This window comes from Bombina bombina, chromosome 4, assembly GCF_027579735.1.
Source record: "Bombina bombina isolate aBomBom1 chromosome 4, aBomBom1.pri, whole genome shotgun sequence".
In the NCBI taxonomy this organism is placed as follows: Eukaryota; Metazoa; Chordata; class Amphibia; order Anura; family Bombinatoridae; genus Bombina; species Bombina bombina.
The window spans coordinates 255,225,849-255,252,807 of NC_069502.1; the positions used below are offsets into that span (position 1 = coordinate 255,225,849).

General features: G+C 38.2%; 1 protein-coding gene across 1 annotated transcript in view; it reads left to right on the plus strand.

The window, feature by feature from the left end:
- The first annotated feature begins 289 nt into the window (after positions 1-289).
- MTERF4 (mitochondrial transcription termination factor 4) overlaps positions 290-26,959 on the plus strand; it is a 32,325-nt gene continuing 5,655 nt past the window's right edge. The window contains exons 1-2 of the mRNA XM_053709903.1: positions 290-408; positions 1,553-1,871. Of these exons, the coding sequence (XP_053565878.1) occupies positions 406-408; positions 1,553-1,871 (322 nt within the window). The 5' untranslated portion in view covers positions 290-405. The remainder of the gene's footprint in view (positions 409-1,552; positions 1,872-26,959) is intronic.

Genomic DNA, 26,959 nt, shown 5'->3' on the forward strand with positions numbered 1-26,959 from the left:
CATTTCGTTGGGGGAAAAGGGAGAAAACATTCGGTCCCATCAATAGAATTATCATCAAGGACATTTGAATCTATTTTATTTCACTTAAAAAAACCTACCGTTTTATTTCAAAATAGGGTTTATGTTTTTCACATGTAGACTGCTGCAATGCTTTACTTTTTCTACATATAAATAAAAATAAAGTAGAAAACGTCGACATATTTTCTGCGCATCTCGGAAAACCGCGGGATGGGAATTAGCAAATAAAAACAGATATCAAAAGGTGCTAAATAAAATAACGCGTAAAAACGGAACAAATATGCGCAGCCTTGTTTCCAGGACAAAGGAGGACTTTATATGGTGGTGCCCATCTCATACTGCACGGAGAGATCAGGGGAGTAATTTTGAGTTGAGCAAGTGCTGAATATGGTAACGTCACCAATAACTAACACGTTGTACTTAGCTAAAATAAATTATTCTTGATTGTTGTTTTTACTTGTGGTTCTGTAAACGTCTATAGTGCTCGGCAAAGTCATGTTTGACATTATGCTTGGAGTTCGCTGTTATCTGTTGTAGCCAATGAGATTACTAGTGGTCATTAACAGCGATCCCTTGACTGCTAGAATTGCCACTTGCTGCCAGCAAGGGCATAAACCGTATCTTGCGTAGAAGCTTTGTGACTTTGTAGGGGTGCTGCTGGCCTGCTGAATACAGAGAACTCAATCATATTTAACGAGAAACTGGTTTTGGAAGGGGTGGGATAGGGTTAAAGGAACATGAAACCCACATTTTTTCTTTCATGATTTAGAAAGGGCGTGCAATTTTAAACAACTTTCTAATTTACTTATGTTATCTAATTTGCTTCATGCTCTTGATATCCTTTGCTGAAAAGCATATCTAGATAGGGTCAGTAGCTGCTGATTGGTGGCTGCACATAGATGCCTTGTGTGATTGGTTCATCCATGTGCATTGCTATTTCTTCAACAAAGGATATCTAAACAATAAAGTAAAATAGATAACAGAAGTAAATCGGAAAGTTGTTTAAAATTGTATTCTCTATCTGAATCATGAAAGAAATGTTTTGGGTTTATTGTCCCATTAAATTATTTCTCTTTTATCCTTTACGTTGGGAATTGTCTGCGTGTATATACTGTATGTGTATGTGTGTATGTTGTGGGCTGTCTCATGTAACCGCAACAGTCATAATATACTGTTGGTATTATGTTTTAAGTCTTATTCAAAAATGTTCTAGTTGTAGGTATTACTAGGGAATTGCTGAATTGCTTTAGCTACTCAACTTTTGAACTTCTCAAGTTCGATGGCTGATCCCCACGTATTTATAGTGACAGGGCTGATACCATGTAGCAGCATAGTTATGATCAGCAGTGGCTTGTGTAGGATTTAGTCCAAAGTTTAATTCTTCCTGGTTTCCTAAAATAATCTTTCACTTTTTAGTGACTATACACAATAATGCTTTCTTCTTTTTTTTTTTTTCTTTTCAATAATCTTTTCTTAAATTGTGGACAGCAAAATCTTTTCATGTTATTTGCTATTTATTCTCTGTTGGATCTAGGTATCTCTGTTTCTTCGCCATATTCTTTATCTGCCTCGACCCAGAATATGTATGCGGCATCTGTCCAGTCTACCAACTGCCACACAGGAACTGCTCAATTTAGGATTTTCAGAGGAACAAACTGAAAGGATTTTTTCTCTGAAACCAAGAGGAGCAAAGCCAATGCACAAACTGTCATGCACCAAAGAGCTGCTGTTTATGGGATTAGACACTTGCAGTGTGCTGCAGGTGATGGAGAAGTGTCCAGAGCTTCTTAAAGTGACAAGCAAGGAACTGAGAGACAGGACAGACACTCTCCGAAGTCTTGGACTTAGAGAGGGTAACCTCATTTTATTAAGTATTTGAGTAATGTCTGTCTACATATATGTATAGCATCAAGTAGTTAGTCAGTCACAAAAGCTAATATGTACAAATATGCATAAGGTGATTGATGCAGATTATGCAGAATTGAGCTGTCGCATTACGCAGGGTTGATTTATTAACCCCTATGAAGAAGGGTACTGTAAAATTATTACTTTTTTATTCATTTTAGAATTGCTCACTGTGATCAATAGTGTTGTGCATGTGACACCCTATACTACTTGTCTAGTTAAGCTAATAGTATATTTAGGCCTTGCTGTGCACAGCTGGTCATATTTCCTTTTGGTTTTGTGGAGGGATTTTTCTATATATTTGGTGGGAACTATAAGGGTGCATGGGGGTATGGTTAATACAAACCCACAGTTCCAGGAGGCTATTGATATAGCCCTGTGTACCATTGACTAATACTTCTCTGGTGGTCACATTGTTGATAACTTTATTGAATTTAAATCTGCTACCTATTTAAATGGTTATTATTTTTTTGGTTAGTAATGCATAATGGTAATATTTGCACCTATGTGGTCTTAAAAGAGACGTGAAACCCAACATTTTTCTTTCATGCTTGAGATAAAGAATACAATTTAAAACAAGTTTCCAATTTACTTCTAATATCAAATTTGCTTTGTTCTCATGTTATTCTTTGTTGAAGTGATTTCTAGATAGGTAGTATGTACATGTCTGGAGCACTAGATGACAGGAAATAGTGCTGCCATTTAGTGCTCTTGCTAATGCAAACCTGCTGCAGACACTTGAGCTTACCTTCTTGCTTTTCAACAAAGGATAACCAGAAAACAAAGTACATTGGAAAGGTGTTTTTTTTTAAATTGTATGTTCTATCTGAATCATGAAAGAAAAAATTGGGTTTATGTCCCTTTAATAATTATAGAAGAAAATAACTTTTAGGGGTCATTAAGAAAGGTCCTACACAAATAAGCACTGGATATTTTTCAGCCCCTTACATAAGGATTTGTGAACAGAAGGGATGATGAGCGCGGGGTATTTGAATTTCAGATCTATGTTAAAAAGTAGTTATAGTGCAACTGCATTACAAGGGATGAATTAAACTCCATTTAAAATATCACTAACATTCCAGATTTGTTTTTATAAAGGGAAGAATTTACCATCACTTTAATTGGTCAGACTTGGTAATATTCCTAATAGCTATACTTTAAAATGAAACATTATTAAGGGGAATTTATTATTATCTGTAAAAAAAATTTTTTTTATTTGACTCACAATTATGACCACTTTAAAAAAACAATAGGATATCTTTTTGTAACTTGCAATAGGTCGTATTGCCTCTTAATTTGCTTTAACCCCTTAATGACCAAGGACGTACGCCACACGTCCTCAAAAAAAATACAGTTAATGACCGAGGACGTGTGGCGTACGTCCTTGGTCTGGAAAGCAGCTGGAAGCGATCCTGCTCGCTTCCAGCTGCTTTCCGGTTATTGCAGTGATGCCTCGATATGGAGGCATCCTGCAATAACCCCCCTTGGCCATCCGATGCAGAGAGAGCCACTCTGTGGCCCTCTCTGCACCGGACATCGGTGGCCGGTATCGTTGGTGGGTGGGAGCAAGTCTGGGAGGCGGGTGGGCGGCCATGGATGTGCCGAGTGGAGGGAAGGGGGGCGGGGGGGACGGGAGCGCGCACGGGAGCGCGCACGTGCACTGGGGGCGGCGGGCGGGGGCGCGTGCACGGGGCGGGAGCGGGAGGGAACCGCTACACTACAGAAAAATAAAATTGTTAAAAGTTAAAAATAAAATGTTTTCAAATAAAGAAATAAACATCTAAGGGATCAGGAAGGGTTGGGGGGTTGGTCTTGGGGGGGGGGGAAGCTACACTACAGAAAAGGGCATTTTTTTAAAAAAAAAAAAAAGGCACATTTGTTGCTAAACTGGGTACTGGCAGACAGCTGCCAGTACCCAATATGGCGCCCATTAAGGCAGAGGGGGAGGGTTAGAGAGCTGTTTGGTGGGGGATCAGTGAGGTTGGGGACTAAGGGGGGATCCTACACAGCAGCATATGTAAACATGCCAAAAAAAGCCCAAATATAGCTTTTATTTTAGTACTGGCAGAGTTTCTGCCAGTACTTAAGATGGCGGGGACAATTGTGGGGTGGGGGAGGGAAGAGAGCTGTTTGGGAGGGATCAGGGGGTCTCATGTTTCACGTGGGAGGCTGAGCTCTACATTAAAGCTAAAATTAACCCTGTAAGCTACATAATTAACCCCTTCACTGCTAGCCATAATACACGTGTGAAATGCAGCGGCATTTGGCGGCCTTCTTATTACCAAAAAGCAACCCCAAAGCCATATATGTCTGCTATTTCTGAACAAAGGGGATCCCAGAGAAGCATTTACAACCATTTGTGCCATAATTGCACAAGCTGTTTGTAAATGATTTCAGTGAGAAACCTAAAATTTTAAAAAATTTTACGTTTTTTTTTTTTTATTTGATCGCATTTGGCGGTGAAATGGTGGCATGAAATATACCAAAATTGGCCTAGATCAATACTTGGGGTTGTCTACTACACTACACTAAAGCTAAAAGTATCCCTAAAAGCTCCCTACATGTTCCATAATTAACCCCTTCACTGCTGGGCATAATACACGTGTAGTGCGCAGTGGCATTTAGCAGCCTTCTAATTACTAAAAAGCAACGCCAAAGCCATATATGTCTGCTATTTCTGAACAAAGGGGATCCCAGAGAAGCATTTACAACCATTTAAGCCATAATTGCACAAGCTGTTTGTAAATAATTTCAGTGAGAAACCAAAAGTTTGTGAAAAAATTAGTAAAAAAGTGAACGATTTTTTGTATTTAATCGCATTTGGCGGTGAAATGGTGGCATGAAATATACCAAAATGGGCCTAGATGAATACTTTGGGATGTCTACTAAAAAAAAATATATACACGTCAATGGATATTCAGAGATTCCTGAAAGATATTAGTGTTCTAATGTAACTAGCGCTAATTTTGAAAAATAATGGTTTGGAAATAGCAAAGTGCTATTTGTATTTATGGCCCTATAACTTACAAAAAAAGCAAAGAACATGTAAACATTGGGTATTTCTAAACTCAGGACAAAATTTAGAAACTATTTAGCACAGTGTTTTTTGGTGGTTGTAGATGTGTAACAGATTTTGGGGGTCAAAGTTAGAAAAAGTGTTTTTTTTTTCAATTTTTTCCTCATATTTTATAAAAAATTTTTATAGTAAATTATAAGATATGTTGAAAATAATGGTATCTTTAGAAAGTCCATTTAATGACGAGAAAAACGGTATATAATATGTGTGGGTACAGTAAATGAGTAAGAGGAAAATTACAGCTAAACACAAACACCGCAGAAATGTAAAAATAGCCTTGGTCCCAAACGGACAGAAAATGGAAAAGTGCTGTGGTCATTAAGGGGTTAAAAAGAAAAAAAATCAATCCTAGGATTGATAGTGGTGTACGCCTATATAGCACTCATAATCCTAAGAGAGGGGTGGCTTTGAGTTAGAACAGTGAAAATAAGAATTATATTTATGGAGTGGTAGGCACTGATTACTTAAAATATAACCTTTATTAGGACATTCAATAAAAATATCCACAGACAAACATACATAAGTTAAAACACAGGGTGATTGTCAGGTTGTGATTTTCAGCGCACTAAATGTATTTTGGTGCGGATAATTGTATATGGGATTAAATCTTCAATTTAGGATGAAAGGATCCATAGTTGAGATATATGTCACCATCTAATTTTGTTTTTGGGACAGTAGTATCATAAATATTGTAGCTTATAATGAATATAAAGGAAAAATAAGGGTTCCACTTAATATAGAGTAATTAACACGTTCGTCACTTTAAGTTAGAGTCCGATTGCTAATAACGTTTGTGACTTGACACAAGTAATCGCAACCACTATTGTATAGTTCAATCATATCTTACATACTAGGTTTTGGTACAGGATAATTTAGTTGCTAAATGTAGCGGTTTGCTAACATTCAGTAATTCTTTTGTGTTGATGTTTATCAAATATATACTCTTTCAAGTAACGTCAATCTACAGTATGTTTCCTATACCCTGAATGCAGGAAATTCCTACAAATATATTGGCCTGTTTGCACGGTCGGTAGCAGATATATATATATATATATATATATACTATACACTCGGTAAACCATTTAAGGTATCCTGTGCTAATTTAGTTGCTAAATGTAGCGGTTTGCTAACAATCAGTAATTCTTTTGTGTTGATACTTATTAAATATATAGTAACGTCAATCTACTGTATGTTGCATTTCCATATAGATATTGATGGTATAACTTAAAGGGACACTGTACCCAAAAATTGTCTTTTGTAATTCAGAAAGAGCATGCAATTTTAAGCAACTTTCTAATTTACTCCTATTATCAATTTTTCTTCATTCTCTCGCTATCATTATTTGAAAAAGAAGGCATCTAAGCTTTTTTTTGGTTTCAGTACTCTGGACAGCACTTTTTTATTAGTGGATGAATTTATCCACCAATCAGCAAGGACAACCCAGGTTGTTCACCAAAAATGGGCTAGCATCTAAACTTATATTCTTGCATTTCAAATAAAGATACCAAGAGAAAGAAGAAAATTTGATAATAGGAGTAAATTAGAAAGTTGCTTAAAATTTCATGCTCAATCTGAATCACGAAAGAAAATTTCTTTCATGTAATTAGCAAGAGTCCATGAGCTAGTGACGTATGGGATATACATTCCTACCAGGAGGGGCAAAGTTTCCCAAACCTCAAAATGCCTACAAATACACCCCTCACCACACCCACAAATCAGTTTTACAAACTTTGCCTCCTATGGATGTGGTGAAGTAAGTTTGTGCTAGATTCTACGTTGATATGCGCTCCGCAGCAGGTTGGAGTCCGGTTTTCCTCTCAGCGTGCAGTGAATGTCAGAGGGATGTGAGGAGAGTATTGCCTATTTGAATTCAATGATCTCCTTCTACGGGGTCTATTTCATTGGTTATCTGTTATTGGTCGTAGAGATTCATCTCTTACCTCCCTTTTCAGATCGACGATATACTCTTATATATATATATATATACCATTACCTCTGCTGATTTTCGTTTCAGTACTGGTTTGGCTTTCTACAACATGTAGATGAGTGTCCTGGGGTAAGTAAATCTTATTTTCTGTGACACTCTAAGCTATGGTTGGGCACTTTTTTTATAAAATTCTAAATATATGTATTCAAACATTTATTTGCCTTGACTCAGGATGTTCAACATTCCTTATTTTCAGACAGTCAGTTTCCTATTTGGGATAATGCATTTGAATCAATCATTTTTTTCTTACCTTAAAATTTGACTTTTCCCTGTGGGCTGTTAGGCTCGCGGGGGCTGAAAATGCTTCATTTTATTGCGTCATTCTTGGCGCGGACTTTCTCTTGTTAAGTGTATCCAGTCCACGGATCATCCATTACTTATGGGATATATTCTCCTTCCCAACAGGAAGTTGCAAGAGTCCACCCACAGCAAAGCTGCTATATAGCTCCTCCCCTAACTGCCATTACCAGTCATTCTCTTGCAAGTCTCAACATAGATAGGAGGTCGTGAGAGTCTGTGGTTTTTTATACTTAGTTTATTTCTTCAATCAAAAGTTTGTTATTTTTAAATGGCACCGGAGTGTGCTGTTTATCTCAGGCAGTATTTGGAAGAAGAATCTGCCTGCATTTTTTCTATGATCTTAGCAGACGTAACTAAGATCCAGTTGCTGTTCTCACACATTCTGAGGAGTAAGGTACTTCAGAGGGGGAATGGCGTGCAGGTTTTCCTGCAAATAAGGTATGTGCAGTAATATATTTTTCTAAGGAATGGAATTGACTAAGAAAATACTGCTGATACCGAAGTAATGTAAGTAAAGCCTTAAATGCAGTGATAGCGACTGGATCAGGCTTATTAATAGACATACATACTCTTATAAGAATGTGTTTTAAAACGTTTGCTGGCATGTTTAATCGTTTTTTAACATATGTTTGGTGATAAAACTTATTGGGGCCTAATTTTTCCACATGGCTGGCTTAAATTTTGCATAGAAACAGTTATAGGGAAGGTAATCCACAGCTCAGCTGTGGCAGTTTTGTTGTGTCTGTTTAAAAAAATGTCGTTTTTTTTTTTTTTTTATCTGTTTTTTGCATTAAGGGGTTAATCATCCATTTGCAAGTGGGTGCAATGCTCTGTTAACTTATTACATGTACTGTAAAAATTTCGTTTGAATTACTGCCTTTTTTCACTGTTTTTCAAATTTTGACAAAATTTGTTTCTCTTAAAGGCACAGTAACGTTTGTTATATTTGCTTGTTAACTTGATTTAAAGTGTTTTCCAAGCTTACTAGTCTCTTTATTAGTTCTAACATGTCTAACATAGAGGAGGCTCTGTGTTTATTATGTTTAAAGCCATGGTGGAACCCCATTTTAGAATGTGTACCAGATGTACTGATTTCATGTTAAACAATAAAGATCATTTTTTGTATTTAAAAACATTATCACCAGAGGATTCTGTCGAGGGGGAAGTTATGCCGACTAACTCTCCCCACGTGTCAGACCCTTTGACTCCCGCTTTAGGGACTCACGCTCAAATGGCGCCAAGTACATCAAGGGCACCCATAGCGTTTATTTTACCAGAGGATTCTGTCGAGGGGGAAGTTATGCCGACTAACTCTCCCCACGTGTCAGACCCTTTGACTCCCGCTCCAGGGACTCACGCTCAAATGGCGCCAAGTATATCAATGGCGCCCATAGCGTTTATTTTACAAGACATGGCAAAGGTTGTGTATAATACACTGGCAGCAGTATTAGTCAGACTACCTGAAATTAAAGGAAAGCAAAACAGCTCTGGGGGTAGATACAGAGCATACAGACGCTTTAAGAACCATGTCTGATACTACCTCACAATATGCTTAGTCTGTGGGTGATATTTGTGACTCAGGGAAGATGATTTAACCTGATTCTGATATTTCTACATTTAAAATTTATGCTTGAGAACCTCCACTTGTTGCTCAGGGAGGCTTTAGCTGCTCTGAATGAATGTGTACAATCGCAGTGCCAGAGAAATTGTGTAGACTGGATAAATAATATGCAGTGCTGGTGTGTACTTATGTTTTTCCAATACCTAAAGAGGTTTACTAAAATTTTTCATAAGGAATGGGATAGACCAGGTGTGCTGTTCTCTTCCCCTCCTATTTTTTAGAAGAATGTTTTCTAATAGTTGCCACCACACGGGACTTATGGCAGACAGTTCCTAAGGTGGAGAGAAGAGTTTCTACTCTAGCTAAGCGTACCACTACCTCTGGCGAGGACTGTTGTGCTTTTTTAGATCCAATGGATAAAAAATGTTTATTCAACAAGGTTTTATCCTGCAGCCCCTTGCACGCATTGCTCCTGTCACTGCTGCTGCGGCGTTCTGGTTTGAGTCTCTTGATGAGGCTTTACAGGCTCCATTGGATGAATATATTTGACAAGCTTAGAGCACTTAAGCTAGCCAATTCCTTTGTTTTCTGATGCCTTTGTTCCTTTGACTAGACTAACGGCTAAGAATTCTGTTTTTTACTATACTGGCGCGCAGAGCGCTATGGCTTATATCATGGTCAGCTGTCGTGACTTTAATAAATAAGCTACTTAACTTCCCTTCAAGGGGCAGACCCTATTCAGGCCTAGTTTGAAGGAGATTATTACTTATATCACTGGAGGAAAAGATCATGCCCTTCCTCAGGACAGGTCCAAATCAAGGGACAAAAAAGGCCTAATTTTCGTGCCTTTCGAAAATTCAAGGCAGGTGTGGCATCAACTTCCTCTAAGGCAAAATAAGAGGGAACTTTTGCTCAGTCCAAGGCGGTCTGGAGACAACCGGACCTGGAACAAAGATAAGCAGGTCAAGGAGCCTGCTGCTGCCTCTAAAACAGCATGAGGAACGGACCCCTATCTGGTAACGGATCCTATAGGGGGCAGACTTCATTCTTCGCCCAGGCGTGGGCAAGAGATGCCCAGGATCCCTGGGCATTGGAAATTATACCCCAGAGATATCTTCTGGATTTCAAAGCTTTCCCCCCCCCAAAAAAGGGGAGTTTTTGCCTTTCACATTTATCTGCAAACCAGATAAAGAAAGAGACATTCTTGCATTGTGTACGTGACCCATTCAGTTCCAATAGAGGAACAGGGACACAGTTTTCCTCAAATCGGTTTGTGGTTCCCAAGGAAAGGAAACCTTCAGACCTATTTTGGATCTAAAAGATCTTAAACAAATTCTTTAGAACTCTATCATTTAAGATGGAAACTATTCGTACCATCTTAACTATGATCCAGGAGAGTCAATAGAGGACTACAATGGATTTGAAGGATGCTTATCCTCACATTACGATGCATAAAGATCACCATCGGTTTTTCAGGTTTGCCTTTCTAGACAGGCATTACCAGTTTGTAGCTCTTTCCTTTGGGTTAACTACAGCCCCTAGAATCTTTATGGAGGTTCTGGGGTCACTTTGGCGGTCCTTAGGCCGCGGGGCATAGAAGTGGCCCCTTATTTAGACGACATCCTGATACAGGCGTCAAACATCCAAGTTGCCAAGTCTCATACGGACGTAGTACTGGCATTTCTGAGATCGCATGGGTGGAAAGTGAACAAGGAAAGAGTTCTCTATCCCCAATATCAAGGGTTTCCCTCCTAGGGATTCTGATAGATTTTGTAGAAATTAAAATTTACCTGACGGAGTCCAGGTTGTCAAAGTTTATACATTTCTGCCGTGTTCTTCATTCCATCCGCGCCCTTTGGTGGCTCAGTACATGAATGTAATCGGCTTAATGGTAGCGGCAAGGGACATAGTACCGTTTGCACGCCTACATTTCAGACCACTGCAACTATGCATGCTCAGCCAGAGGAACGGGGATTACACAGATTTGTTCTCCTGTTAAATCCGGACCAAGAAACCAGAGATTCTCTTCTCTGGTGACTATCTCGGGTCCATCTGTCCAAGGGTATGACCTTCCGCAGGTCAGATGGGACAATTGTTACAACAGATACCAGCCTTTTAGGTTGGGATACAGTCTGGAACTCCCTGAAGGCTCAGGGATAGTGGACTCAGGAGGAGACCCTCCTTCTAATGAATATTCTGGAACTGGGAGCGATATTCCATGCTCTTCAGACTTGGCCTCAGTTAGCAACTCTGAGGTACATCATATTTCAAATATGAAAAGGTGAGAGTAAGCGCTAAAAGAGCTTAAAAGGCTAACAAACTTTGTGTACATCATATTTCAGTCGGACAATATTACGACTGTGGCTTACATCAACCATCAAGGGGGAACAGAAGTTCCCTAGCAATGTTAGAAGTCTTAAAATAATTCACTGGACAGAGACTCACTCTTGTCTAAAAGCTATCCCTATCCCAGGTGTTGAGAACTGGGAGGCAGATTTTCTAAGTCGTCAGACTTTTCATCCGGGGGAGTGGGAATTCCCTCCGGAGGGGTTTGCACAAGATCAAGCAGGAGAGTGCTTTGGTGCTTTTGACAGCGCCTGCGTGGCCACGCAGGACCTGGTATGCAGATCTGGTGGACATGTCATCCTTTCCACCACGGTCTCTGCTTCTGAGACAGGACCCTCTACCTCAGGGTCTTTTCAACCATCTAAATATAACTAATCTGAGATGGACTGCCTGGAGACAGAACGCTTGATGTTATCAAAGCATGGCTTCTCCGAGTCAGTAATTGATACCTTAATACAGGCATAAAAGCCTGTCTCTAGGAAAATTTAACATAAGATATGGTGTAAATATCTTATTGTTATGAATCCAAGGGTTACTCATGGAGTAACGTCTGGATTCCCAGGATATTATCTTTTCTCCAAGATGATTTTGAGAAAAGGGTTGTCAGCTAGTTCTTTAAAAGGACAGATTTCTACTCTGTCTATTCTTTTGCACAAGCGTCTGGCAGGTATTCTAGACGTTCAGGCATTTGGTCAGGCTTTGGTTAGAACCAAGCCTGTGGTTAAAAATGTTGCTCCGCCATGGAGCTTAAAGCTGGTTCTTAAGGTTCTTCAAGGAGTTCCATTTGAACCTTTTCATTCCATAGATATCAAACTTCTATCTTGGAAAGTTCCTTTTTGGTAGCTATTTCCTCGGCTCATAGAGTCTCCGAGTTATCTGCGTTGCAATGTGATTCTCCTTATCTGGTTCTCCGTACGGATAAGGTAGTCCTGTGTACCAACCTGGGTTTTTACCTAAGGTGGTATCTAACAAGAATATCACTCAAGAGATTGTTGTTCCATTCTTGTATCCTAATCCTTCTTCAAAGAAGGAACGTCTATTACACAATTTGGACGTGGTTCGTGTTTTAAAGTTTTACTTACAAGCTACTACAGATTTTCATCAAACATTCGCCTTGTTTGTTGTCTATTCTGGACAGAGGAGAGGTCAAAGGACTTCAGCAACCTCTCTGTCTTTTTGGTTAAAAAGCATAATTCATTTAGCTTATGAGACTGCTGGACAGCAGCCTCCTGAAGGGATTACAGCTCATTCTACTAGAGCTGTGGTTTTCACTTGGGCCTTTTTTAAATGTGGCTTCTGTTGAACAGATTACAAGACGGAGTCTTGGTCTGCGTTTCATACTTTTTCAAATTTAACAAATTTGATACCTTGCTTCTTCGGAGGCTATTTTTGGGAGAAAGGGTTTTTTACAGGCAGTGGTAACTTCCGTTTAAGTACCTGCCTTGTCCCTCCCATCATCCGTGTACTTTAGCTTTGGTATTGGTATCCCATAAGTAATGGATGATCCGTGGACTGGATACACTTAACAAGAGAAAACATAATTTATGCTTACCTGATAAATTTATTTCTCTTGTAGTGTATCCAGTCCACGGCCCGCCCTGTCACTTTAAGGCAGGTAATTTTTCCATTAAACTACAGTCACCACTGCACCCTATGGTTTTCCTTTCTCTGCATGTTTTCGGTCGAATGACTGGTAATGGCAACTCTTGCAACTTCCTGTTGGGAAGGAGAATATATCCCATAAGTAATGGATGATCCGTGGACTGGATACACTACAAGAGAAATAAATTTATCAGGTAAGCATAAATTATGTTTTTTTGGCGCAAAAAAAAAATTTCTGTTTCCAGCGTCATACGTGTCGCCGGAAGTTGCGTCATTTTTGACGTTCTTTTGCGCCAAAAGTGTCGGCGTTCCGGATGTGGCGTCATTTTTGGCGCCAAAAGCATTTAGGCGCCAAATAATGTGGGCGTCTTATTTGGCGCTAAAAAATATGGGCGTCACTTTTGTCTCCACATTATTTAAGTCTCATTATTTATTGCTTCTGGTTGCTAGAAGCTTGTTCACTGGCATTTTTTCCCATTCCCGAAACTGTCATTTAAGGAATTTGATTAATTTTGCTTTATATGTTGTTTTTTCTATTACATATTGCAAGATGTCCCACGTTGCAACTGAGTCAGAAGATACTTCTGGAAAATCGCTGCCTGGTGCTGGAGCTACCAAAGCTAAGTGTATCTGCTGTAAACGTTTGTGTCATATCACAGTAATTCTCAATCTCTATACTTCATGTTTTCCACGTTTGACTGTCCCTTTAAACATAATATCACATGACCGTTATGCCTTTATAAGCCCTCCTCTCTAATTCAACTATGCTTGGTAATTTGATTCGCATGAGGAGAGATCATAACTTTCAAGAAGCTCTCTCTATTTTCATCAAGTTGTTTACTAACTTTATATCTGCAAAGTTCTTTTCAATCACAGGACAGCATACTTTATTCTGAAACGCTAACTGACATACAGCGTGTCTGCAGTAGTTCGGCGTCTGACGTCATCAGCACTCCGGGAGTCAGTGTCGCAGCTCCTCTCTGTTGCCGGATTCTACACTGCTTCTCAGGACAACTTATTGCTAGCTAGCAAAGACTCCACAAGCACACGCTGGTCATGAAGTGATGGGTATCGTACTTAACATAAAGTTATTGCCGAAGTTACGCTAATATCATATGTTCCAAAGACTGTATAGACTAACAATTCAATCTGATACATATACGTTACTAATGGAAAGTTTGCATGCTTAACATCTTCTGCATATAACCTGGTTATTTCTGCATACAATATAATGCCATAACAATCCTGCTGTATTCATAAATAAGTTTGCATATGAACTATACTAACCTGAACATTCAAGCATTGTAACAGAGTGATAAGCTACATTCTATTTAAAGAGATACTAACAGAGCTTCAAATACATAAAGTTATAATATATTCAATATCCAAAGAGATTATTTATTGTTTAGCAATAGCTATTATATTAATTAGGAGAGTATTAGCACATTCACATTGTTGTGCATATCTCCAGCAACTAAAGTTAGTTGTAATTTACTTTTGACCTAAACAGGTCACCCTCAGTCAATGAGCAGAATAAGGTTCCTAGTTTATCAAGGTACCTAGGTTTGGTGTGAGACTGAGTGGAGTAGATACAAGCCTCCCTTAACCCACTTGTATCTATAATGGATGTTACTGAATTATCCAACCGTGTTGGAACCCTTTCTCAAAATATGGATATAATGATCCAGGGTCTTAGGGACTTCCAAGTTGAAAATCAGGAATTACGAAAATATATTAGGGATCATGTACCTGCTCAAACTTTACCATCACCTCTTGTTTCCCCTGAGCCACAAATATGTCCACCTGAGAGATTTTCTGGAGACAGAACTCAATTTAGAGACTTCAAAAATTCATGTACTTTATTATTTTCATTGAAACCAAGAACCTATCCTACCGAAAGTTAAAGTTCTAACTGTAATTTCTTATCTCACTGGTGAAGCCAAAGCATGGGCTAATGCATACTATGAGAAAGAAGATCCTATCTTAAACTCATTAGAATCATTTTTTAATGCCATGTCTTTACTATATGAAGATCATGACAAGCAAGCTTCAGCAGAAAATTCTATCAGACATTTGCGACAAGGTAGACGCCCTGTAGAAGAATATATAACTGATTTCAAAAGATGGGCACCTGACACACAGTGGAATAACCCAGCTTTGACAAACCAATTCCGTATTGGATTAGCGGATGCTCTAAAAGATGAATTGGCACGTGTGGTTATTCCTAAGGACTTAGAAAATCTTATGACCTTGTCTATATCTATTGATCGTCGTTTGAGGGAAAGGAAGATTGAAAGAGGGTCATCAGAATTATCTACCAAGAAAGCCTATAGCTCTCATTCAGTTCCCACTGTCAGATCAACAGATGAGCCTATGGAGATAGGTTTTGTCAAAGGTCCTCTTAAACCGGAAAAAAAGGCTAGACGAAGACAACATAATCTTTGTTTATATTGTGCTGCTAAGGACCACGGAGTAAAGGAGTGTCCAATTCTGTTAAAATCAAAAAAGGGTAAGCAAGAGATAGCTCATTTAAATGAGACTGTTATAAAAAACTCATCTCACTATACTCTTTCTCTTTGTCTACAGTGGGATCAACATCAACTTAAAGCCCAGGTGGTAATCGATTCAGGAGCAACTAATAATTTCATTCATTCATCTTTTGTTGAAAATCACAAGATTCCTATAATTAAAAAATTAATTGCATTACCTATTCGAGTCGTTGATGGTTCTTTTATCAATTCAGGTCCTGTTACCCATCATACAGTTCCATTATCATTAACATTTCCATCTGGTCACTCTGAATTGTGTACCTTCGATGTTATTCATTCTCCTTTGTACCCCATAATTCTAGGACTCTCATGGCTAAAGAAACATCAACCAACCATCTCATGGAATAGTGGTACTATTTCCTTCGACTCACCATATTGTAAAACACACTGTACACAATCACAAACTATATTACAGGTAGATATGACAAATATACCAACAGAGTACTCAGATTTTTATGATGTTTTTGATAAGGTTGAGGCTCAATCTCTACCTCCCCACAGACCTTACGACTGTCCTATTGATTTAAAACCAAACAGTAAAATTCCTTATGGTCGTATATATCCACTCTCTGAACCAGAACTGCTTCATCTCAAAGGATATCTTGAGGAAAATCTAAAGAAAGGTTTTATTCGGCCTTCTACATCTTCAGCTGGTGCCGGGATATTTTTCGTGAAGAATAAAGATAACAGTCTCAGGCCTATAATTGACTATAGACAACTGAACAACTGTACAATAAAAAATAGATATCCTTTACCTCTTATTCCAGAACTCATAGAGAGGTTACAGGGTGCTACCATTTTCACCAAACTGGATTTAAGAGGTGCATATAATTTAATTAGAATTCGCAAAGGTGATGAATGGTTAACTGCCTTTCGTACTAGGTATGGTCTCTACGAGTATTGTGTCATGCCTTTTGGTTTGTGCAATGCACCTGCAACTTTTCAGTTTTTCATTAATGATGTTTTCAAAGATTTACTTGACACATACATTGTAATTTATTTGGACGATATTCTCATTTATTCAAATTCCAAAGAGGATCACATACAACATGTCAGAACAGTTCTTTCAAGATTAAGACAGAACAACTTATATGTTAAGGCAGAAAAATGTATATTCAATTCTGATACTATTTCTTTCCTGGGGTATCATATTTCACCAAAAGGAATATCCATGGAGGACAACAAAGTACAAGCTATCACTAACTGGCCTATTCCAAAAAATAAGAAAGAGCTCCAGAGGTTCTTAGGATTCTCAAATTTTTATAGAAAATTTATTAAAGGTTTCTCTACTATCGCAAAACCTCTCACACTACTCACCCGAAAGAACCACAAATACCACTGGAACCAACAGGCAGATGATTCTTTTAATGCTCTCAAACATAGTTTCATTACCGCTCCAATCCTACAATTCCCAGATCCATCGAAACAATATACATTAGAAGTAGATGCATCCGAATTTGCAATAGGAGCCATTCTGTCTCAAAGAGATTCTTCTACCAACATGCTTCATCCTGTCGCATATTATTCTCGGGTTATGAATTCGGCCGAAATTAATTACCCAATTGGGGAAAAAGAACTTCTAGCCATCAAGGCTGCATTCGAATTTTGGAGACATCTACTAGAAGGGGCAAGATTTCCAATCATCATATTTACAGATCATCGTAATCTACAATATCTAAAAACTAATAAAAGTCTTTCTTCCAGACAAGTCAGATGGAGTTTATTCTTTACTAGATTTGATTTTCTAATCACTTATCGTCCAGGAGTAAGAAATACAAAGGCAGATGCTCTATCTAGATATTCAACTCCATTAACTGAGAGTTCTGAACTAAACTCAATAATACCACCAGAAAAATTCATTGGCCTCTTAGTGGGGAAAACATCTATTCTCAAAGAACAACAACAGAATGATCCATTGATAAATGATTCTAGGATTCATAAAGGTAATGATGGATTTTTCTACCATGGTCATGCACTGTATGTTCCAGAATCTCTTAGGAATGACATTTTAGCTATGGCACATGATATTCCACTTTCAGGACATCCTGGTTTCAAGAAAACTCTTCATTTAATTCAAAGGGATTTCTGGTGGCCACATATGATTCAGTCTGTAAAACAATACATACAAGGGTGTGCTGTATGTACCAAATGTAAATCTCAAAGAATTCACCCTTATGGTTTACTTTTATCTCTTCCAATCGCTGACAGACCTTGGCAAGATATTGCCCTAGACTTCATTGTCGATCTACCTCCCTCTTCTAACAACACAGTCATCCTGGTTGTTGTGGATCTCTTTTCAAAAATGGCACATTTTATACCTATTCACACTTTGCCAACAGCTTCAGAAACAGCAGAATTGTTCATCAAACATATTGTCAGATTGCATGGGTTACCTAAATCTATTACGACTGACAGGGGTACACAATTTACCTCTCGATTTTGGACACAACTCTTCTCTAGTTTGCATATTGATCGCCGTTTGAGTTCAGCTTACCATCCTCAAACAAACGGTCAGACCGAAAGGACTAATCAGAGTTTAGAGCAATATCTAAGATGCTACTGTACATTTCAGAAAGACAACTGGTCTTCTCTTCTACCTACTGCTGAATTCTCCTATAATAACACCATTAATTCATCTACCAATACAACTCCATTTTTCATTAACTATGGGTTTCATCCCTCTTATCATCTTCTTCAAAGATCAGAAAGTTCTTGTCCTTTGGTAAATGACACTGTGAATACGATTGCTGAAGGATTCATTCAACTAAAACAGATTTTACTACAATCTCAAGAAAAGCAAAAACGTTATTATGACTTAAGGAGAACGAAATCTCCTGATTATAAGGTGGGAGATCTAGTTTGGTTGTCTTCTAAACACTTGAAGCTTCACATTCCCAGTAAAAAGCTTGGTTCTCTGTTTATTGGTCCTTACAAAATTATTAGGATTGTTAATGCTAATGCTGTCACTTTACAACTACCAGATTCTTTTAAGATACATCCAACATTTCATGTATCCCTTTTGAAACCTTATGTTCCAGTCAGAGATCAAGTCTTGACAACTCAAGTTCCGACACTCATTGAGGATGAAGTATCATATGAAGTTGATTCCATTTTGGATTCTAGATTCTATAAGAATTCTCTACAGTATTTAGTCCGGTGGAAAAATTATACATCAGAAGAGGATTCTTGGGAACCATCCACTAATTTATCAGCCCCTAGATTGGTATCTCTGTTTCATCGCAGACATCCAGACCGTCCCAAACCCTGATCTGCGGAGCAGATCGTTAAGGGGGGTGTCCTGTCATATCACAGTAATTCTCAATCTCTATACTTCATGTTTTCCACGTTTGACTGTCCCTTTAAACATAATATCACATGACCGTTATGCCTTTATAAGCCCTCCTCTCTAATTCAACTATGCTTGGTAATTTGATTCGCATGAGGAGAGATCATAACTTTCAAGAAGCTCTCTCTATTTTCATCAAGTTGTTTACTAACTTTATATCTGCAAAGTTCTTTTCAATCACAGGACAGCATACTTTATTCTGAAACGCTAACTGACATACAGCGTGTCTGCAGTAGTTCGGCGTCTGACGTCATCAGCACTCCGGGAGTCAGTGTCGCAGCTCCTCTCTGTTGCCGGATTCTACACTGCTTCTCAGGACAACTTATTGCTAGCTAGCAAAGACTCCACAAGCACACGCTGGTCATGAAGTGATGGGTATCGTACTTAACATAAAGTTATTGCCGAAGTTACGCTAATATCATATGTTCCAAAGACTGTATAGACTAACAATTCAATCTGATACATATACGTTACTAATGGAAAGTTTGCATGCTTAACATCTTCTGCATATAACCTGGTTATTTCTGCATACAATATAATGCCATAACAATCCTGCTGTATTCATAAATAAGTTTGCATATGAACTATACTAACCTGAACATTCAAGCATTGTACCAGAGTGATAAGCTACATTCTATTTAAAGAGATACTAACAGAGCTTCAAATACATAAAGTTATAATCTATTCAATATCCAAAGAGATTATTTATTGTTTAGCAATAGCTATTATATTAATTAGGAGAGTATTAGCACATTCACATTGTTGTGCATATCTCCAGCAACTAAAGTTAGTTGTAATTTACTTTTGACCTAAACAGGTCACCCTCAGTCAATGAGCAGAATAAGGTTCCTAGTTTATCAAGGTACCTAGGTTTGGTGTGAGACTGAGTGGAGTAGATACAACTGGGTTCACATTAATCATATAATAAATCCTCACAGTTTGGTAGCTGTTCCTCCAGCTGTTGTTTGTATTGAATGTCATGACAAACTTGTTAATGCAGATAATATTTCCTTTAGTAAAGTTCCATTACCTGTTGCTGTTCCGTCAACATCTAATACTCAGAGTGTTCCTGATAACATAAGAGATTTTGTTTCTAAATCCATTAAGAAGGCTATGTCTGTTATTCCTCCTTCTAGTAAACATAAAAAGTCTTTTAAAACTTCTCATTGTTCAGATGAATTTTTAAATGAACATCATCATTCTGTTTCTGATAGTGGTTCTTCTGGTTCAGAGGATTCTGTCTCAGAGGTTGATGCTGATAAATCTTCATATTTATTTAAAATGGAATTTATTCGTTCTTTACTTAAAGAAGTCCTAATTGCATTAGAAATTGAGGATTCTGGTCCTCTTGATACTAAATCTAAACGTTTAGATAAGGTTTTTAAATCTCCTGTAGTTATTCCAGAAGTTTTTCCTGTTCCTGGTGCTATTTCTGAAGTAATTTCCAGGGAATGGGATAATTTGGGTAACTCATTTACTCCTTCTAAACGTTTTAAGCAATTATATCCTGTGCCATCTGAGTTTTGGGTCAAAATCCCTAAGGTTGATGGGGCTGTCTCTACTCTTGCTAAGCGTACTACTATTCCTACAGCAGATGGTACTTCCTTTAAGGATCCTTTAGATAGGAAAATTGAATCCTTTCTAAGAAAAGCTTATTTGTGTTCAGGTAATCTTCTTAGACCTGCTATATCTTTAGCGGATGTTGCTGCAGCTTCAACTTTTTGGTTGGAAGCTTTAGCGCAACAAGTTACAGATCATAATTCTCATAGCATTATTATTCTGCTTCAACATGCTAATAATTTTATTTGTGATGCCATCTTTGATATCATTAGAGTTGATGTCAGGTATATGTCTCTAGCTATTTTAGCTAGAAGAGCTTTATGACTTAAAACTTGGAATGCTGATATGTCTTCTAAGTCTACTCTGCTTTCCCTTTCTTTCCAGGGTAATAAATTATTTGGTTCTCAGTTGGATTCTATTATCTCAACTGTTACTGGAGGGAAAGGAACTTTTTTACCTCAGGATAAAAAGTCTAAAGGTAAATTCAGGTCAAATAATCGTTTTCGTTCCTTTCGTCACAACAAGGAACAAAAGCCTGATCCTTCATCCTCAGGAGCGGTATCAGTTTGGAAACCATCTCCAGTCTGGAATAAATCCAAGCCTTTTAGAAAATCAAAGCCAGCTCCAAAGTACACATGAAGGTGCGGCCCTCATTCCGTTCACAATCTTTGGATTCAGAACATTGTTTCAGAAGGGTACAGAATTGGTTTCAAGATAAGACCTCCTGCAAAGAGATTTTTTCTTACCCGTGTCCCAGTAAATCCAGCGAAGGCTCAAGCATTTCTGAAATGTGTTTCAGATCTAGAGTTGGCTGGAGTAATTATGCCAGTTCCAGTTCTGGAACAGGGGCTGGGGTTTTATTCAAATCTCTTCATTGTACCAAAGAAGGAGAATTCCTTCAGACCAGTTCTGGATCTAAAAATATTGAATCGTTATGTAAGGATACCAACATTCAAAATGGTAACTGTAAGGACTATTCTGCCTTTTGTTCAGCAAGGGCATTATATGTCTACAATAGATTTACAGGATGCATATCTGCATATTCCGATTCATCCAGATCACTATCAGTTTCTGAGATTCTCTTTCCTAGACAAGCATTACCAGTTTGTGGCTCTGCCGTTTGGCCTAGCAACAGCTCCAAGAATTTTTACAAAGGTTCTCGGTGCCCTTCTGTCTGTAATCAGAGAACAGGGTATTGTGGTATTTCCTTATTTGGACGATATCTTGGTACTTGCTCAGTCTTCACATTTAGCAGAATCTCATACGAATCGACTTGTGTTGTTTCTTCAAGATCATGGTTGGAGGATCAATTTACTAAAAAGTTCATTTATTCCTCAGACAAGGGTAACCTTTTTGGGTTTCCAGATAGATTCAGTGTCCATGACTCTATCTTTGACAGACAAGAGACGTCTAAAATTGATATCAGCTTGTCGAAACCTTCAGTCACAATCATTCCCTTCGGTAGCCTTATGCATGGAAATTCTAGGTCTTATGACTGCTGCATCGGACGCGATCCCCTTTGCTCGTTTTCACATGCGACCTCTTCAGCTCTGTATGCTGAACCAATGGTGCAGGGATTACACGAAGATATCTCAATTAATATCTTTAAAACCGATTGTACGACACTCTCTGACGTGGTGGACAGATCACCATTGTTTAGTTCAGGGGGCTTCTTTTTTTGTTCCGACCTGGACTGTAATTTCAACAGATGCAAGTCTTACAGGTTGGGGAGCTGTGTGGGGGTCTCTGACGGCACAAGGGGTTTGGGAATCTCAGGAGGTGAGATTACCAATCAATATTTTGGAACTCCGTGCAATTTTCAGAGCTCTTCAGTCTTGGCCTCTTCTAAAGAGAGAATCGTTCATTTGTTTTCAGACAGACAATGTCACATCTGTGGCATACATCAATCATCAAGGAGGGACTCACAGTCCTCTAGCTATGAAAGAAGTATCTCGAATTCTGGTTTGGGCGGAATCCAGCTCCTGTCTAGTTTCTTCGGTTCATATCCCAGGTATAGACAATTGGGAAGCGGATTATCTCAGTCGCCAAACGTTGCATCCGGGCGAATGGTCTCTTCACCCAGAGGTATTTCTTCAGATTGTTCAAATGTGGGGACTTCCAGAAATAGATCTGATGGCCTCTCATCTAAACAAGAAACTTCCCAGGTATTTGTCCAGATCCAGGGATCCTCAAGCGGAAGCAGTGGATGCATTGTCACTTCCTTGGAAGTATCATCCTGCCTATATCTTTCCGCCTCTAGTTCTTCTTCCAAGAGTGATCTCCAAGATTCTGAAGGAATGCTCATTTGTTCTGCTGGTAGCTCCTGCATGGCCTCACAGGTTTTGGTATGCGGATCTTGTCCGGATGGCTTCTTGCCAACCGTGGACTCTTCCGTTAAGACCAGACCTTCTGTCGCAAGGTCCTTTTTTCCATCAGGATCTCAAATCCTTAAATTTAAAGGTATGGAGATTGAACACTTGATTCTTAGTCAAAGAGGTTTCTCTGACTCTGTGATTAATACTATGTTACAGGCTCGTAAATCTGTATCTAGAGAGATATATTATAGAGTCTGGAAGACTTATATTTCATGGTGTCTTTCTCATCATTTTTCCTGGCATTCTTTTAGAATTCCGAGAATTTTACAGTTTCTTCAGGATGGTTTAGATAAAGGTTTGTCTGCAAGTTCCTTGAAAGGATAAATCTCTGCTCTTTCTGTTCTTTTTCACAGAAAGATTGCTATTCTTCCTGATATTCATTGTTTTGTACAAGCTTTGGTTCGTATAAAACCTGTTATTAAGTCAATTTCTCCTCCTTGGAGTTTGAATTTGGTTCTGGGGGCTCTTCAAGCTCCTCCGTTTGAACCTATGCATTCATTGGACATTAAATTACTTTCTTGGAAAGTTTTGTTCCTTTTGGCCATCTCTTCTGCCAGAAGAGTTTCTGAATTATCTGCTCTTTCTTGTGAATCTCCTTTTCTGATTTTTCACCAGGATAAGGTGGTGTTGCGAACTTCTTTTGAATTTTTACCTAAGGTTGTGAATTCCAACAACATTAGTAGAGAAATTGTGGTTCCTTCATTATGTCCTAATCCTAAGAATTCTAAGGAGAAATCATTGCATTCTTTGGATGTAGTTAGAGCTTTGAAATATTATGTTGAAGCTACTAAGACTTTCCGAAAGACTTCTAGTCTATTTGTTATCTTTTCCGGTTCTAGGAAAGGTCAGAAGGCCTCTGCCATTTCTTTGGCATCTTGGTTGAAATCTTTAATTCATCATGCTTATGTTGAGTCGGGTAAAACTCCGCCTCAAAGGATTACAGCTCATTCTACTAGGTCAGTTTCTACTTCCTGGGCGTTTAGGAATGAAGCTTCGGTTGATCTGATTTGCAAAGCAGCTACTTGGTCTTCTTTGCATACTTTTACTAAATTCTACCATTTTGATGTGTTTTCTTCTTCTGAAGCTGTTTTTGGTAGAAAAGTTCTTCAGGCAGCTGTTTCAGTTTGAATCTTCTGCTTATATTTTCAGTTTTTTTCATTATAAAATTTAAATTATTTTGGGTGTGGATTATTTTTCAGCGGAATTGGCTGTCTTTATTTTATCCCTCCCTCTCTAGTGACTCTTGCGTGGAAAGATCCACATCTTGGGTAGTCATTATCCCATACGTCACTAGCTCATGGACTCTTGCTAATTACATGAAAGAAAACATAATTTATGTAAGAACTTACCTGATAAATTCATTTCTTTCATATTAGCAAGAGTCCATGAGGCCCACCCTTTTTGTGGTGGTTATGATTTTTTTGTATAAAGCACAATTATTCCAATTCCTTATTTTTTATGCTTTCGCACTTTTTCTTATCACCCCACTTCTTGGCTATTCGTTAAACTGATTTGTGGGTGTGGTGATGGGTGTATTTGTAGGCATTTTGAGGTTTGGGAAACTTTGCCCCTCCTGGTAGGAATGTATATCCCATACGTCACTAGCTCATGGACTCTTGCTAATATGAAAGAAATGAATTTATCAGGTAAGTTCTTACATAAATTATGTTTTTTGGGTACAGTGTCCCTTTAAGGTAAATCTTTGTTTCCTATACCTTGAATGAAGGGAATTCCTACAAATATATTGGCCTGTTTGCACTGTCGGTAGCAGATATTTACATATATATATATATATATATATATATGTATATGACTCGCCTGTTTGGATCTATGATTACTGCCACTCGGCAATTTAAAGATCATACCTGTCCTGATGAAGGCCCAACTGAGGGCCAAAACGTCGACCATGTATTAATGTTCTAAGAATAAAGAAAATATTCTTCTCTATACAAATCCTGAGAGTGCCCTTCTTCCACACTGATCGATCTCTCTCTCTCTCTCTCTCTCTCTCTCTCTATCTATCTATATACAGGTGGCCCTCGGTTTACAACAGTTCAATTTACACCGTTTCAGAATAACAACCTTTTTTTCCAGTCATTTGACTGCTATTGAAAAGCATTGAGAAGCAGTGCATTTATTAAAATAGCCAGTAGGTGGAGCTGTTTGCTTGTGTTGCAGCAAAGCCAAGCAAGCTGAAATTAATCAGTTTAACCAGACCTTAGCTATCAAGCACATTTCAAAGGAACAAGATCTTCCTGTCTATAAATCAGTCCAGATTGGAATGCATAGAAAGAACTGTTTGCAGAAAAATGCAAGTGAAGTCTGTGTTGTGTGATTATTTTATTAGGTTTATAATGCTGTTTAGCATTTAAAGTCTTCATTTCAAAGCTTTAAAAATAATGTATTAGGTTTTACTTATGACAATTTTGAGAGGGGCCTGGAACCTAACTCCCTCACTTCCCATTGACTTGCATTATAAACTGGGTTTCAATTTACAACGGTTTCAATTTACAACCATTCCTTCTGGAACCTAACCCCGGCGTAAACTGAGGGCTACCTGTATTAGTATCAAGGCGCACTATTCATGTGAAAGATTAAATATAACAGAGGACGTATAGTGTGGCTAAATCACACAGTACTAAACAGATCTAAAACCTAAACAAATCAAATCAAAACACATCAATAAAGTAAAACGTACACACCAAAATCCTAAATGGATCAATATGAATATACAGTCTTTCAAAGTGGTAATTCTTTCACAGTGTATTATATTTTTCAAGTCCCCAAAAATTAGTCAGTTAGTTCATAGAACCAGCAGTCCAAATGTAAATCAAATACAGAAACTGGGTCACTAAATATTAAGCGTAGGATCAATTCATATGGTATCCACACACAAGTAAAAGTGCCCCCTTACTAAAAGCAACCTAAAAATATATATATAAATATATATATATATATATATATATATATATATATATATATAAATACTTATAATGCCAAATGTGTCACAACTGCAGAAAAATACTGCAGATTTATTTGTCTACGTGTACTGTTAATGACTCGGTAAACCACTTAAGGTATCCTGTGTGTCAAGGTAGCAAGAGATTGCTATGAATATATTAATCTGCTTATATAGACAATAACAGGTATATACTCTATTGTATAACTTCCTTGGAATATCAAGTGAACCGCTTTGATTTTAAATTAAACAACACGCTACTAAACGATACTAATGTTCTCTTATGCTAATACTCGATTATAACAATTAACCTTATGTAATATTAGTGCTGCTGTTCGGGTAAGGTAAAGGTTAAGTATAATTAGATTGCTGCCCACTATATATTGATTATCACATATATTCTTGGCTATTTATCGCCAGCCATCGAGGGTCAATGCTTATATTATTAACCTTGGTACATTGAACAACCAACAACACCCTGCAAATTAAAAAGTTTTGCTTATTGCATTAAAACTAGCTCTGCGCCACCATGTTTCGCCACAGCGTGGCTTTCTCAAATTGTTAATTTGCTTGTCTGTGTGATGTCACGAGCTCAGAGGAACATTTAATCAGACTAGCAGTAATTTTCATATCCGGACACATTTATATTATAGCATTCATCAAACCCGGCCTGAAGGATTGATATTTGTATATAGATGTTTGTAGAATTTTATATATTAGCTTTGTAAACCTGTAGAAATCTGCCTTTATGGGCTTGGAGTTTGATACTGTCATTTGAAATGATAAATTGACAAATATAAGGAACAACTTATTACTAATGCAAAATAGAAAGTGAAGCAGTCTGCCAGGAACAAACAGCAGCTCAATAGCTTGTTCTATGGCCCGTTTGCCACCTGGGAGTAGCTTCTTTCTGCCCAATTGTGCTTTTCACAGAGGAAAACTTTCCTGTAGTATATCAGTCTGATCCCGCCAATATGGTCAGTTCAGCCCCAAAATACCAGACAATTCTCCTCTAAACAAGGAAAACGGCAACCCCAGACGATCGTTTCGGCCTTCTCTGGGCCTTGTCAGTAAGGTGCAGCCTTGTCGTTTCTCTCGTTCAGAGAGGGATTGCCTGGTATTTCAGGGCTGGACTGTACTGTTAAGTCAGGATCAGACTGATATGCTACAAGAAAGTTCTCTGTGAAAGGCACATGTTGAGCAAAAAGAGGCTGCTTCTTGGGTGGTAACTAACCATAGAACAAGCTATTATGCTGTTGAGCACTTCTCTCTTTTTATTTAAACGTATTACTGATGTAAAGAGCAATAGCATTGGTTCTTATGCTTTTACCACTGACAGAGATAAAAGCTAGTTCTCTCTTTATCCCTCTGTACA